This window comes from Eleutherodactylus coqui, chromosome 5, assembly GCF_035609145.1.
Source record: "Eleutherodactylus coqui strain aEleCoq1 chromosome 5, aEleCoq1.hap1, whole genome shotgun sequence".
Lineage (NCBI taxonomy): Eukaryota > Metazoa > Chordata > Amphibia > Anura > Eleutherodactylidae > Eleutherodactylus > Eleutherodactylus coqui.
This window is the reverse complement of record NC_089841.1, coordinates 109382270-109398084: the sequence shown is the minus strand read 5'-3', so window position 1 is coordinate 109398084 and position 15815 is coordinate 109382270. Positions and strand designations below refer to the sequence as shown.

Genomic DNA, 15815 nt, shown 5'->3' with positions numbered 1-15815 from the left:
CGTGAGAGTGCTGATGTCTCTCTATGCTGTGTGACTGGTACCTAGTTACAGGGCACATATGTCCGTCACGCCATGAGCAGGCCTATAAGTCACTGCTTGCTATATTTTGAGTGACTCCCAATTTATCTCATTCTTTCTGCTTGTACTAGCTAGGTCAGACAGATTTGGACAAATAACCACCCTAGAGAGTTCCATTCAAAGAATAAGAGGGTAAAATAAAAAATTACTCATAGCCCTGATGGTGGACTAGAGTATCCAGCCACCTCCCATTGCTGGCTGCAGACAAAGGGCGGGAGCTTACCTCCGCCTCCCGCCCATTGCAAATGGCCAGAGGTGAGGAGAGAGGAGGAAAGCCGGCGAGAGGGAGGGAAGGGGGAATGTTTTCCCAGGCCCCACGGCATTGCACCGGGCGCTTTGCCATGCAGGCATTTTTACGGCGCCGGCGGGCGCATGTAAAATGCCTATGGCAGTGTAAATGGGCCCTAAGGAAAAGCTACACATCCGTGTACAGTGTAAGCAAGGCTATGTATCAACATATTTCACAACTATGTTCTCAGATTATATTCACTCACAATATCCTTAACCACCAAAGTTAGTGACATTGACCCCTCCATTTCCTAAGACCACCAGGGAAGTTTTAATTAGTATGGACTATTTTTTCCTATTTTCTGTTTTCCTCAAGCTGAGTGCATCCCATAGTCAGCTGTGGAAGTAAAAAACATACAGGTGAAAAAGGTTTGCTACATTTATCAGCTTGAGGGCTTAAATATACGCATGTATTTGCGGAGGCATTTCCATACATGAAAATCTCAGCGTATAAAGCGACGAAGCGAAGGCATTGATTTCAATGGATTCCTTCAGACGAGCGAGTTTCTGGCACGCAAAATCTGCATATGAGAAAGATACTACCTGTCATATCTGTGTCTGAGTTACGCAGAACGCTGCCATAGAGGTTTATGCCAGCTTAAAAAAAGGGAGGGGGAGGGAGTTACCCTGCGTACGAATTACAGTACCGTTCGCTGGTATGTGTGTATCAGCCTGTTTCTTGCCATCTCTAAACCTAGTTCATGCATAAATATGCTCCATAGCAGCGAACGTATTTGCATATACGCTCGTCTGAAACAGCCCTTAGTCCCAAATTAAACAAAGTTGTTGAATCAGCAAATTCCCCAAATCTCTAAACTGAATGTGGTTTGATGGTAATATTGTATTTCTTGAGATAGGAGTTATTACAGTACTGAAACAGCCTCAAACGCAGAGCAGTGAGTGATGAAGAATGTCAATGATCCTTGAGTTACAAACAGTATTCTGTGTCCCATTTACAGTCAAACAATTGATTTTATAGAAACTTCAAATGCAACAAGGTTTAACAATGATGCGACATCGTTACACTGATCTTTCCTAAGGCCTCATGCACACAGGTGGATTTCTGCAGCGGAATCCAGCGCCGGCGTCCGCCTCCAGGTTCCGCAACAATAACCCTCCATAGCATGCTATGGAAAAGTGATTCTTCATGCACACGAGCGGAAACCAATTGCAGCTTTAGCTTGCAGATGAAAAATCGCAGCATGCTCCATTTTCCTGTAGTTCCTGCAGAGACAGCTTCCATTGAAGTCAATGGAAGTCATCCAATCCACAGCCGATTCACAATTGACATTGCGGACAGGCCGCAGATTCCGTGGGAAAAGCAGGAGTTTAAGAAAAAAAATCTGTACTGCGCATGTTCGACCATCCACAGTACAGAGAAGCCGGAAGAAAAAGACGACAGGTACGCAGAGTCACCCGCCGCGGCCATGGCGGGATTTCCCACGTGGAATCCTGCGTGCCGTGTGCATTTGGTCTATATATGAACACATACAGTTCAATAGAACATGCAGCTAAAATAAAGAGATACTTTACCAGGCGGCCCCAGTATGGGAGGGTGAGGATGGACATTAAGGACTTGATTCTCCCCTTTTCTTTTAGCTGCATCTAACTGCTGGTCCATAGCCTGCTGTATTAAGTATTCCAGCTAGAAATCAAATAGAACACAACAATGGTGACATTTGGAAATGCTTCAGCCTCTGGTGATGCCCTTTACATTAAAGATGAGCTAGCCACCCAGTTCAAGTCTCGTGGATTGCACAGTCATTTTTTCTTTAGTAAATTAAAACCGTGATTAAAAAGTCATTTTGTCCCTTAAAGTGGTTGTCCAAAAAGATCCATAACCAAGCTTTATGTATCTGTTAATATTACTATTATCACTTTTGCAATAGTCTGTCTATTAAAAGTAAGTGCCATTCCGGATGATGATCACATGCCCCGCTGTCAGATGTGCTGGACCTCCGCTGACGTTGCACCCACAATCCATGAGTCTTTGCGGCTCAGTGCGCATGGGATATTCAGCAACTACATCACTGATGGTGACCTGCACAGGCACTAATGCTGCTTCCGGGCGCATGCGCAGTTCACGGACAGCGGTTTCGCTTCTGACATGCATGTATGCAGCGAGCCACATAGACTCATGGATTGTATACGTGACACGAGCGGAAGGTTACAAGCAGGGACATGTAACCATCATGCAGAGCAAAGAAGAAGCAGACTACAAAGATGTTAAAGGGGTTGTACCAAAATTGACTTTTATCACCTACGCTATGGATAGGTGATAAAAGTCTGATCGGTAGGGGGTCTCAGTGGTGAGACCCCCACCAATCCCGTTCCCTTGTCACGCTCTTCTTGTCACTGCAGTTTTGCTGCACCCACCCGCAGTGCAGATTGAACAGAGCAGTAGTCGCACATGAACGGTACATGGGGACATGGGACTTCAAGTCTTGGAATTAGTGGGGATCTGAGTGGTGAGACCCGCACCAATCAGACTTTTATCACCTATCTTGTTGATAGGTGATACAAGTCACTCTTGGTACAACCCCTTTAATGGCAATATTAAAGGACGAGCAAAGATTGGTTATGGTTAAGGCTTGGTTATTGGGTCTGAAATAATCCCTTTAATGGGGAGCAAATCTACGTAGGGAAAAAAGGCAAATTGGATTTATTTACTTATCTCTACGTACCATCCTAAGTCCTGAACTATTTAGTGACAGCTGAAGTCCACAGGATTGCATACAACTAAATGCATGTCTCGGGACTACAGCTATCACTCAATAGTTACCTGATGCGCCCTGTACATTAGTATGTATCGGTAGTCTAAGACATCACATGCTGCTCTGACTGGTCAGAACTGGTCATGTGAACAGGACTGCCCAATCAAAGCAGGTGTAGTGTCTTAGACTAATGATACATACTAATGTACAGTGTGCAACAGGGAAGCAATGTAGCCATCTTTGTTTGCCTGGTCAATAGTTATCCATGTATGGCCCAAGGCTACCATGCCAACCTCTTGGCATCTTGTGAGGGCTGATGAGGCTCCAGAGTGCACCCTTCCATTTAGTTGTCTAGATGCTGCGGTCAGCATTGACTACAGCATTTAAGCAGTTATACGGCCATAATCTTAGCTAGCTCTGACCATGGCCATTGCCAACAGCTGCTAGCCGACAGGTATAAAGCAAGCTCGGCTGCATAAGGAGTTAAATGGATTTTTCTAGTTAGTTTTTTTTTAATACAGCTGCCCATGCCCTAAAACAGTAAACTAGACTATACTGACCTGTCCTGGCTCCAGCGTCAGCTCTCTGCAACTGGAATACAAGCTGCAGAGTCATAAACTGCTGCAATTAATCCCAGACCTCAGACTGTGGTCTGTGACTTGCTACAACAACCTGTGACATCCCTTCAATAGGCTGACTACAGCCTGTAAACCCCTTTACTGGCAGTATAGTATGGTGACAGGTCCATTGCACTATATATATATATATATATACATATATATATATAATTCGTCTGATTGCTGACGTTCAGCAAGCATCAAAATACTCGCTGGTCATCTGTATACCTTCAGGTATTAACAATGGTTCATCTCCATAGAGGCAATTCTTGAATATGTAAAAAAATAAAAAGTAAGCGAGTGTCTATTGACTTGCTGTCATTAGGCGCCCGTTACATCCGGCCAGGAATCAGCCCCTATAAAAGGACCTTTATGTTTAGTTTGTTAAATGGGTGGAATACTTTTATTAAATATAAACTTTGGTAATAGAAACATGCAGTAACCTCAATAACAGAACATATTTCCTACTGCAGTCATCTGCACAGTCACAACAGGGAACCTTCAGTAACAGTCTGTGAGCTTACCACTCCTCCCAAGTACTTCATAGTATGGGAGATCCCAGGACAACCCAGGTCTAGGTATGTAGCTCCAAGACCTATGTCCCTGGCAAGCTGAGTTCCTTCCAAAGGCGAAACGCCCATATTTCTGTCTGATACGCACATGGGGCAGGTACACGATGGTCCACCTAAAGATAAAGAACATTTACCATCCCATCAATGGTGACGGGCTTTCATTTTCTATAATACCACTGCAAAACAGGCAGAATCAGACTTCCTGTTCTCACATATTATTAGGCATCTCACATGTTCTTCTATACTTTTGCAATGATCACACACGTCTTCTCATATTAAACTAGATTTATGGAAATTAGGGATTAGTTATCCTAAACCTTTAATTGGAAGGGATGAAAATATTTCATTACACTTCCCACTATTTTAACCTTAAAGCTCCCAAAGCAATACAGGGAAACATACACTATCCTACCAAAAGTAATTAAACACCTGAGCAAAAACCAAAAGTAGTATTTATTTCCATATGTTATTACTTAGTGGGGCTCCGTCGGCCCTAATGACATCAGCTACTCTCCATGGAATAGTTTTTACTAACGTCTGACACACTTCAGTTGATATTTCCTTCCATTCATCCTGCGTTAAACGTCTGGCGATTTCTCTTTAGGCCCCCTGTCCACGGGCATGATTTTGCCGGCGGTAAATCGCTGGCGAATCACGCGGTCTGAAGCTTTCCATAGCGTTGCTATGTAAAACAGCACTGGAAATGTGACAAGGTCTGTTGTCTTGTTGGACGTATGGCTGACCATTCCCAGAGTATTGTCACATTGTTGGCAGCACATTATTCTCTAGAATGTCAAGGTACACCTCCATGTTCATGGGTCTTGTCACTACAACCAAGGGACCTAGACCACATAAAACATCCCCAGACCATAACGGACCCTCCAATGTACATAACAGTTGGCACACCACACTCAGGTAAAAGACGTTTCCCAGACCTCCTCCACAGCCAGGTACATCCATCTGATTTGAAGATGGAGTAGCATGATTCATCATTCCATAGAACCTTCCATTGCTCAACTGCCCAATGACGATGCTTCTTGCACCATTGTAGACGGGCCGATGCATCTTCACTGAGAGAACTCAAACTTTTTGCAGCGAAATATCAGCTAAAGTGTATCAGACATTAGTAGAAAGCATGTCGTGAAGAGTATCCAATGTCATTAGGGCCAAAAGGAGGCCCCAGTAACCGTTAACATATATAAATAAATATTAGCCTACATTTGATTACTTTTGGTAGGATAGTGTACATGTCTTTGTAATACCACGTGAGCCTTTAGTGGCCTTTAGTGGCTGAATTGGACATGCATACATAAAAAAATAGTTTTGCCCCTTTCTAATTACTGCTTGAAGTTCCCAACAAAAAAGTAGTATTCTGTAGAGTCTATATTCTATGTTCTATTCATGTTCAGTCAGTTGTTATGATTTACAGCCAACAAACAGCAAGTTAGATATAAGCTTTAGTAAATATTAACTTCACATACACTTTAGCCCAAAGACCTTCAGGTACTTCTGCTGCCTTATAAGTATGTCTTACGGGATTACGCAAAACAAGATAACTAATGTTTTAACACTATGTACATGGAGGACCCTGAAATATTTGACCCAAGATCGAGGTGAGAGATAGAAGCAGATACATAAGAATATCTCTGTAAGAAAGTAGAAAATATCAAGGAACTAGAAGATTGTAATATGGAAGAAGCCTCATAAAATATCGTCCTGATACACTTTACATTAGACTTTCCAATTCTAAAAGCACAGAATACTGTTGTCGCTCTTGATGCGTCTCACACCTTACCAGTAACAATGCAGGTATGCCGAAGTGCTCATTAACAGGTATGAAAATGGGACTATATTAAATCACACAAAATATATAATGATGTTGTAATAGTTTGGGTAGGATGTGGATATATCATAAGGACTGATGATAATCCGTTCAGTCGCATCCGACCGTCGGTCACTCCATGGATCACTGTCTCCACACATTCCTGTCTTTCTCCACTTCTTTCAGTTCCGCGATTGACATGTTGGTGGTGGCCTTGATTGTGTCCAGCCATCTTGTTCTTTGCGTCCTGATCTTCTCTTCCCACTGACCTTGCCAAGTATCAGTCCTGTTTCCAGTGAGTTAGCGCGCATCATGTGGCCAAAAAAAAAAGCCGTTGTTTGATGATTTTGTCCTCTAGTGATATTTTCAGTTTGACGCGATCTTAAACTACCTTGTTCATTGTCATGGCAGTCCAAGGTATCCGTAGCGTTCTCCTCCAGCACCAGAGTTCAAACGCATCAATTTTCCTTCTGTCTGTTTTTCTGAGTGTCCAACTTTCGCAACCAGAGAGAGACGATTGCATTGACCAGTCTGGTTTTTGTTGCAATGCTAATATCTTTGCTTTTCCAGATCTTTTCCATTCCTTGCATTGCATTCCTACCAAGTGTAATCCATCTCTTGATCTCAGGTCCAGATTTCCTGTTGCAATCGATTTTGGATCCAAGGAAGATGAAATCTTGGACCGACTCGACTTCTTTGTCGTTCATTTTTATGTTCACTGTACCGTTGCCTACCGCGGTCATGGCTTTCTATGTACAGTTATTTGCATAGCTCTATTTTCAATTTTATTAGTACTAATAATATTAACGCAACTTATCTTTCACTCCTTGATCCAATATGACTCTATTTGAACTGTTGCTTGAAGATTTCACAAAGGTTACATGTGCACACATTTTTGCACAAATCTATGTTTGTGTATAGCCTCAAACTGATAGCAGGTGAATGTATAGGGCAGAACATGTACCCTAAGTAATGGGTATCAGGGGGTATCAATGTCACTCTCCCATGGCTGCAGACTAATTTTTTATTATGGCTGAAGGAAAGTCTAGCTTTGACGCTACTGATGGTTGCATAAGAACAATCTGAGAAGTAAAGTTTTGCATTGTCTTATTCCATTACTTACAGCATCTTCAGAGTGGAAGCATATAGCGTGTCCCTTGTCATACAAGCCTCATAGTAGTATTGCTCTTTGGATTGATCCGCTAGCTCTGGCATAAAGTAAGATACAGCTATAGTAATACATATACTCACTTTTTAGTCTTAGACCAACTGCTAAGATAAGTATTGGAGTAGATGGCCGGTGTTTGAATATCTGTTTTAGCAATGGAGCAAAATTGTCCTTTATTTCCTGAAATATAGATTTGTTCTCGACTGGAAACTTTAATATAATGATATCTCCTCCGGCCAGCGTGGTCAGCGAGCTCTGGAAATCACTGGCAAATGTATCCTAGAAAACAGCAAGCAAGTTTGTAATTGCATTTTATTACAATGCTCTACGTCTGTGTATTGTTTCCCAATTCTCCCTACACAGCAGACATCAAATAAGCATTTTAATGTGTTCTGACGTTGCAAAAGTTTTGCTGTGCAATGTAGTACTTCCAGAAAATGTAGATCTAGTATATTACAGATAACAGAATGATCCTTCATGGTCGTAGAGTGCAGAACACTTATAAAGGGTGCTCTGCAACCCTTCTCCCAAATCCTGACTTATTGATTTCATATATAGTTTTGGGCTAACCGCAGCCGGCACGGTGACATCTGACAGGTGACGTCACCCAGCCAGAAGGCCGGGTGACGTCCCATAAACCTGTCATGTGGGTTCTAATATAGGTTTAAGGGATGGCACTCCCATTGGCCATCCCGGTTGGCCTCCCATTGGCCAACCCATGTGCTCCAGCATTTGCAAATAGAAGACCAGAGCAGCGGCAAGAGGTGGCGCGGAAGTAGCGCACAAAGAAAGTATATTGTTTTGCTTTTTTTATATCACTCGACACCTTACAGAAAAAACACAATAAAAATGTAGTAAGAGCATTATTCACAGCTTATGGAGCTGGCGGTTAATTCTTCTGCAAAGTAACAAATCGATGTATCTCATCGCTCCACGTAAGGTTTTTAGGGAAAGCAATACGTGCAAAAGAATCTTCCTCTATAGTCACCAGCAGGAAACGTATCCAAAACGCTCCACCTATGGCTTCCCTAGTGTTCCCAATCAGCGATGTCACTGTTTTTATTCCAAAACAAGCGATCTTCAAATGGCATCCACACTAAATGCACAAAAGCGAACACCTAATGCAGTACTTTCTGAAAAGTTTAATATGAACTGCTCGCCCCTGCGTTTCGCCAACAGGCTTCTTCCGACTGTGCCGAGAGAATGCTGTCAGCGAGACTCAGGGTCGGAAATGTCTGCTGTAGCATGTTATATATGCTTTCAAACTGGAGCACTGGAGTGAGATAAAACACTTGTTAGAAGCTGCTGCAGCATCTCTGCATGTTTCTCTGCCTATATCACTTAGGCCGTCTTCACATGGGCATATTTGCATTGCAGAATCAAGCGCGGCGTCCGCCTCTCAGTTCCACAGCAAATACCATCCATGGCACGCTATGGAAAAATGCTTTTTCCTGCACACAAGCGGAAATCAATTGCAATTTTCTGCTGGCAGAGAAACAAATCGCAACATGCTCTATGTTTGTGCGGTGTCCGCACGGACAGGTTCTATTGAAGTCAATTGAAGCCATCCGACCGACGGACCTTCCGCAAGTAACATTGCATAAAAGTTGTGGTACCTGCGTCATCGCCTAGCGACTTTGCAGGAAAATCGGTGCATGTCCAACAGCGAGCCTTCTGGACCATACACAGGACCAAAAAAGAAAAGAAATTACATGTACGTGGGGTCATCAGCAGGGTAGAAGATCGGATTCCGGTGCGGCATCCCATATCCAGAATCTGACCTGGTTGTGTGCAGCGGGACTTACTTGCAGCTGCTTTCTCCACCCCATTCATAGACTTCTATGTACAGCATGTAACCTGATGCCTCAGTAAGTTGATCCACATTAAGATGGATTTTAGCAGTATTACAAAGTGAATGATCAGTAATTGAGGTGTGCAAGTTTAGTGCAAAGAAGCATCAAAAATCCTCTCTGCCTTGGCCAAGACTAGAGTAATAGGACTGAATATTCATATCAAGTGGAGAAAATCCTAGCAACTCCTTACAGTTAATGGTCAACTGTGTCACTCTTCTCATTATAACCCATAAAACATGAGTTCAGTTAATGGCCAGCAGGCACAGGCAGTAATAAAGTAAACTGCAGAGAGCTGGAACTGCACTTTACATATTAAATATGTCTACTATGTTACTGCCCATCCAAACTTTCCCTCTGAAAGGTTTTTGCATGCTTTTCTACCAAGGTCCTATCTGTTGGCAGAAGCTAAGCACAAAATCAAATGTTAACATTCAAATATAATCCTATTTTTACAGAATGCCAACTTTATTGCAGCGTTATTATCAATGCCCTCTGCAAATAGGAGCTCAATGCTTGGCATGTGCAGTCTGTCATTACAGGCTCTGTGTTGAAGTGAAGCGTTGGCGATAGGACTTGGAAAATGAACAATGAAACTTTTATGTGAATCTGTGTCTGGAGAAGTAGGCATAGGTCTAGCGGAGCATTTCAGTTACTCGGTATGTTACAGAACATTCTTGTGAAGGACAAGGACAATGTACCCACACACTATTATAATGAGTTCACGGACAACACTGACCAAAGACATATGAAATGGTGGAAGAAAACTAAAACACATTGATTTCCTTCACTACCCGACTGAAGGGTTAAGGTTTTGGCAACCGGTCATGGCCAACGGCATCTCCTACATCCTCATTCCGCCGGTTGTGGCCAGCATCACGTCCCGTATGTTCTCTGTGCTAGACGCCGCATCTCCTGTTAGGTTTCCTGATCCCCACAGGCACGCTGGCCGTCCCATTTCTTAAACTGTGTGCAGCAAGCTTGTCCGTCCCCAGCCAATCCGGAAAGGTCTCTTGCCATTTTAGGTACCCTCCTCCACTAGCAGATTCCTAAGTAAATTACTTCAGTTTGGTATGCAAAGATGTGCACTTGTTCTGACTGATTCCTTGTTTGACCTGTGCTTACTCTACCCAGATTTTCTGTCTTCTCCTCTCCTGACTTCAACTTGTTTTTGAACTATGCTATCTCTATCTGCTGCCTGCCCTGATCCTTAAGCCCTATTTACACGGGACGAATGTCAGGCAAACAATCACTCGTCCCTGTATGTACTGGCTCCCGTGCTGTCACACAGAAGCGAGTATCGTTGGCTGTCGGACAGAGCGGCCAGCAGGGGGCCGCGACTGCAGGAGTTTTCACTCCTCGCTCTCCCCCGCCCCTCTCCATTCACGTAACACAGCAGCCATTCAGTACTGAACGACTGCTGTGTTAAGTGAATGGAGAGGGACAGAGGACAGCGAGAAGGAGATATCTCCTCCAGCAGCCCCGCTCCGAGTCAATAATACTCGCTCCTGTGCAACAGCACAGGAGCAAGTGTATGCGGCGACAAGTGTCGGGCATCGTTTGCCATAGATCCGGCTGAAAATACTGGAAGAAAATGCTGCAAACAGCGCTTTGTCTTCTGTCCAAAAGCGAGGCCACTGTGCAGAAAGCAGAAGGACCCCATTACAGTCAGTGGGGTCCTATCCCGCTTGGTTCGGTCCCATCCTAACATGGAGCCATTTGGCTGTAGGGATTCCCCAAAAGGAGCAGGAAAGCGGAACCCTGAGCGCAGATGTGAAGCCACCCTTACTTATCTATATAGTGTTCATTAATTTCATATGCAAACTATAAATAGTGGGGGGAATTTATCATTAGAGGAATTTTTTATGCTACTTTTCTGACATGCTTTTCTCCCTTCTGCAGTTCTGGCCGGAGGTTCTGAAGCAGATGTGAAACCGGCCTAACTTTTGCTCAGGTTCTCGCTGGATCGGGGGAATCTGAATGATAATCATTCAGTGTAAATGCTGTCAGCGACTTAAAGGGGTTGTCCCGCGCCGAAACGGGTTTTTGTTTTTTTTCAACCCCCCCCCCCGTTCGGCGCGAGACAACCCCGATGCAGGGGTTAAAAAAGAACACCGGACAGTGCTTACCTGAATCCCCGCGCTCCGGTGACTTCTTACTTACCCGGTGAAGATGGCCGCCGGCATCTTCTCCCTCCGTGGACCGCAGGGCTTCTGTGCGGTCCATTGCCGATTCCAGCCTCCTGATTGGCTGGAATCGGCACGTGACGGGGCGGAGCTACACGGAGCTACACGGAGCCCCATTGAGAAGATAAGAAGACCCGGACTGCGCAAGCGCGTCTAATTTGGCCATTGAACGGCGAAAATTAGACGGCAACCATGGAGACGAGGACGCCAGCAACCGAACAGGTAAGTGAAAAACTTTTGATAACTTCTGTATGGCTCATAATTAATGCACAATGTACATTACAAAGTGCATTAATATGGCCATACAGAAGTGTATAGACCCACTTGCTGCCGCGGGACAACCCCTTTAACAATGAATGATAATTCGTTCGTTGTTCAGTTTTTGCAGGCATAAAAATTAAACAATTGACCTGTGTACACAGGCTGTCACTTGTCTATGAACAATGGTCTGTTTACTATGCATGGAGGCAGGCAGTCAGAATGTTCTTCGGCCCGCACAACTTCCATCCACTGAGCAATCCTCACTCCTGTGTGAAAACACAGGGCAGATTACCACTGGGCGACTGTTGGGTGCTGAAGAACTAGACAGTCATCCCATATAAAAGAGCCCTTAGGACAAAAACACACGGGCTTATGCACAACTACACTCGCTGCTACGGAGCGTAGTTGCGCTTGGACAGTTTTTTTTTCTTCTTGGGCTGTCCAAACACTGTGCCACTACTTCCGGGAAGGATAGGGCAAGTCCTATCTTTTCTTGTGCGTAGTATTTGCACCCAAGAAAATACCTAGTGAAAACAAAACCATTAAAATCAATTGTTTTGTTTCATCCCGTTATCCGGCCATGATTATCACAACCGCATAATGGGACTAAATCCCACCCATGTGTTTAAGCCCCTACTTTCTAGGTTCTAACATCAATTGTAAAAGAGCAGCACAGAGTAGGAATCCTTTAGAAAACTTCTTAGTATCCAAATAGCATCTTTATTACAAATCCCCTGGTTCCAGAAAACAAAAAATGACAGGCAACGTTTCGAGCAGCACTGCGGTCTTTGCCGAGCTTGACAAAAACCAAAGTGCCGGTCGAGACGTTGCCTGTCATTTTTTTTGTGTAACCAGTGGATTTGTAATAAAGATGCTACTTGGATACTAAGAAGTTTTCTAAAGGATTCTTACTCTGTGCTGCTCTTTTACAATTGATGTTTGCTCTGCGTGGAGGATATGAAGAGGTCCAGATCCCTAATTGAGCGTGCACTTTCGTGGCTCCCCCATTTACTTGGACTTGTGGTTTGTGCTGCTGACATCTGCTTCTTTACTTTCTAGGTTCTGTCCACATCTGCGTCAGTTGCTCCATTTATTCTACCATCAAATCAGTATACACCTTGATGGCGCCCTACCGGTCTCATTATAAGTCAATAGGGTCCGTCTGTCAGAGCTTAGTGGCTTCTGTTAAACGTTGTAAAATGTATAAGTTTGGAAATGCATAGTTGGGAGTTCTGACTACCGTGAGGCCAATGGTGACTTGTTTCATGTATTACTTCTATTTTTACAACTTACCCAGTCAGGACAGTCATGTAACACAATCTCCACATTGCCCCGCAGATTGGGTCGGTAGACCTTGAAGACCGGGTGGTTATCATCTATTTCTATTTCCCATCCATAAGACTTGCGTTGCAGACAGCGGGCGACCACACTCATTGATTCTTCGGGCTCAAGTACTTCATTGTCTTCAGTCCCCAGTGACACAATCTGAATTGGCCTTAAACAAATACACCAGTTACTCATTGGGTGTAAATATCGCGCACTTTACGTGGTTGAGTAAACATTTGCAATGTACTCTTGAAAACTGTGCAAACACAAGTCAATTTTGTTTAACTACACGTAGCAAGCCCATCCGTACCTGTTCACAGAACGCTCCACCACCCCCAACCACCCAATAGCATCTTCTAACACTCCTACTCTGTATGAATCTAAACGCGAACCGCTGGTGATGTCATCACCGCATTGCTCGTGCAGCCTGCGGAGACAAGCACGGTGTTCATTTCTCATTATACAAGCATAGCACTGATTGGCCAAGTCTCAGCCAATCAGAGATAAGCTTACATGCAGCATCTCTCCCTGGATCACTGCCTTACAGGGGTCTTCTCATAGCGCCGCTCCTCACCCGTCTGTAAGCCGTAACCTGCTGCTACTTCCCCTTGGCCTGATAGTAACAAACATCGGTTTCATGATTCCGAAGGAAATCAGAATTGCGTCACATTAAAGTGGTGAATTAGGGCTCATGTCCACAGGCTTTGTTTCACAGCGTATTACGCGTGCGTGATACATGGTGAATGGAGGCAATGAAAGTCAATGGACTTTCATTCTTCCATGCACACCGTCGTGCGGACACTCATCTCTGCATATACTCGCTCCCATGCTGCTGCATGGGGACTAGTATAGCTGACTCACTCACAGAGCAGCCAACAGGGGGCAGGGAGGCTGCAGGAGATTTCTCTTCTCTTGCTCTCCCGCATCTCTCCATTGACAAAACATAGCGGCCTTTCAATACTGAACGTCTGCTATTTACACTGAGCGATCAGCTCATCGTCCATCGTTTATGCAGCATAAATGATGGGTGATGAGCTCATCATTCAGTGTAAATAGCAGCTGCTCAGTACTGAATGGCCGCTATGTTATGTCAATGTAGAAGGGTGGGAGAGCGAGAGGAGAGAAATCGCCCCCTGCCGCCATGCTGTGCACCAGCAATACTAGCTCCTGTGCAGCAGCACAAGAGTATGAGTATGAGCGGGGACGAGTGTTGGGCATTGTTTGCCCGACACTTGTCCCGTCTAAATGGGCCTTTACACTGCTGAGGTAAAATGAAAGCTGCGCTGTGATTGGCTGCTACGGGCAACAAGGGTTTTGCTCTAAGCTGTGTCCACACGTAGTAGGAATGCTGCAGTTTCTCACCAAAATCTGCAGCATTTCCACATCAAAAACTGTACTAAAATCCACAGCGGATTTTGACTTGGATTCTACTGCGAATCGGCAGCTGATTTCAGCCTTTCAGTTACAACTAGTACAAGCAAAGATACTTAAGAAACGCCATTCCTGCCATCACCAAGAGCGACGCTCACTGCACGCACGCGGCACCGTTACTGAGCGCACTTCCGCATCACCTGACCAAGATCCCGCTGCACAGGTGATACGGAAGTGCGCTCCGCAGTGGTGGTACAGGCAGTGGGCGCCGCTCTTGGTGAGGGCAGCAATTTCCGTTTCTTAAGTATCGTTACTTGCTTGCACTAGCTCTAGCTGGAATCGGTTGCGGATCTGCAACTGAAGCGGAGTCAGAATCTGCACCAGTGCTGTGGATTTTGGTGCAGTTTTTGATGCAGAAATGCTGTGGATTTTGGTGCGGATGCGCAACATTTCCTCAACGTGTGAACGCACCCTCAGACAGCTTTCAGAACATTTTCGAAAGTAGGCCAGGGGGACAACACACAGCGGGACCCTTATGTTGGCTGAGTATTCTGTGTATTCGACATAGCTGACGCCTTCACATTCTAACTACATACATATGTGTGTGTGTGTATATATATATATATATATATATATATATATATAGCGGGGCTTTATACTAGTACAATCTCATATAGCACTAAGATACTGAAGTGCAGAATGAGGCCGGCTGCACATCGGCGCTGGAGGTTCTGCCGCAGATGCAGCTCAATGTACCAGAAGAAAAAAGCCGGACAGCTGAGCTTGAAACCCAACAGACCCCATTGTAGTTAATGGGGTCCGTCCGGCGCTGTTCAGTTCTGTTCTCAGATGGAACCTCTGCGACTGCAGGGATTCCAAATGCAGCAGGAAAACAAATCCCCCAACGCAGATGTGAGCCCACCCTCATCATGAACTCCTGTAGAGCTTGGTCCCATTGAGGCTCGTGCTAGCCCTCCCCAGACTACTGTGTACAGTGCAGAGCCCGGCCGGCAGTCATACACAGCACTGTCTCTCTGCACAGCCCCCTACAGTGGACTACAGAAGTGACCCGGAGGGCAGATGTGGCATCACTTACATTGCTGGAGATCAGCTGCAGCTCGTCACATCGCCCGGTGCAATAGCCTGCAGTGGCACAGCGCGGGTTAATGCTGAGCCTGCAGCGTCCAGCAGGCCGGGATGCGCTCCAGTCATGAATGCCTGTAAACAGTCCCTACTGGCAGCATGTGGTGGGCGGGAGAGGCAGGAGGGGACGGGCAGAGCAGCAGAGACTGACAGCCATCAGCTTCTACTGTCCTCTCACATGCATGCAGCTATACATGCCCACAGTGCCAGTGGTGTGCCCACAGCTGCCACCTAGTGCCCTCACTAGAAGAATACCTCCCAAGTGGACCTTTCTCAGAGGGACAACTCACAATTTGCCTGAGGCAATATAAGGGCACGTTAATACTACACACCAGAAGAAATAGGACTATCTTTTTCGCACATAGGTTATCTACGTGCGACAAAGATGGGGCAGGACCGATCTTCCGTCTTTTTTTTTT

General features: G+C 45.0%; 1 protein-coding gene across 1 annotated transcript in view; it reads right to left on the bottom strand.

Moving 5' to 3' along the window:
• The window catches only part of RHOBTB3 (Rho related BTB domain containing 3), a 37954-nt gene extending 22480 nt beyond the window's left edge, over window positions 1–15474 (bottom strand). Inside the window, exons 1-5 of the mRNA XM_066603007.1 lie at window positions 15350–15474; window positions 12850–13051; window positions 7343–7538; window positions 4222–4382; window positions 1900–2011 (exon numbers count right to left, since the gene is read on the bottom strand). Of these exons, the coding sequence (XP_066459104.1) occupies window positions 1900–2011; window positions 4222–4382; window positions 7343–7538; window positions 12850–13051; window positions 15350–15351 (673 nt within the window). The 5' untranslated portion in view covers window positions 15352–15474. The remainder of the gene's footprint in view (window positions 1–1899; window positions 2012–4221; window positions 4383–7342; window positions 7539–12849; window positions 13052–15349) is intronic.
• Window positions 15475–15815: the final 341 nt, after the last annotated feature.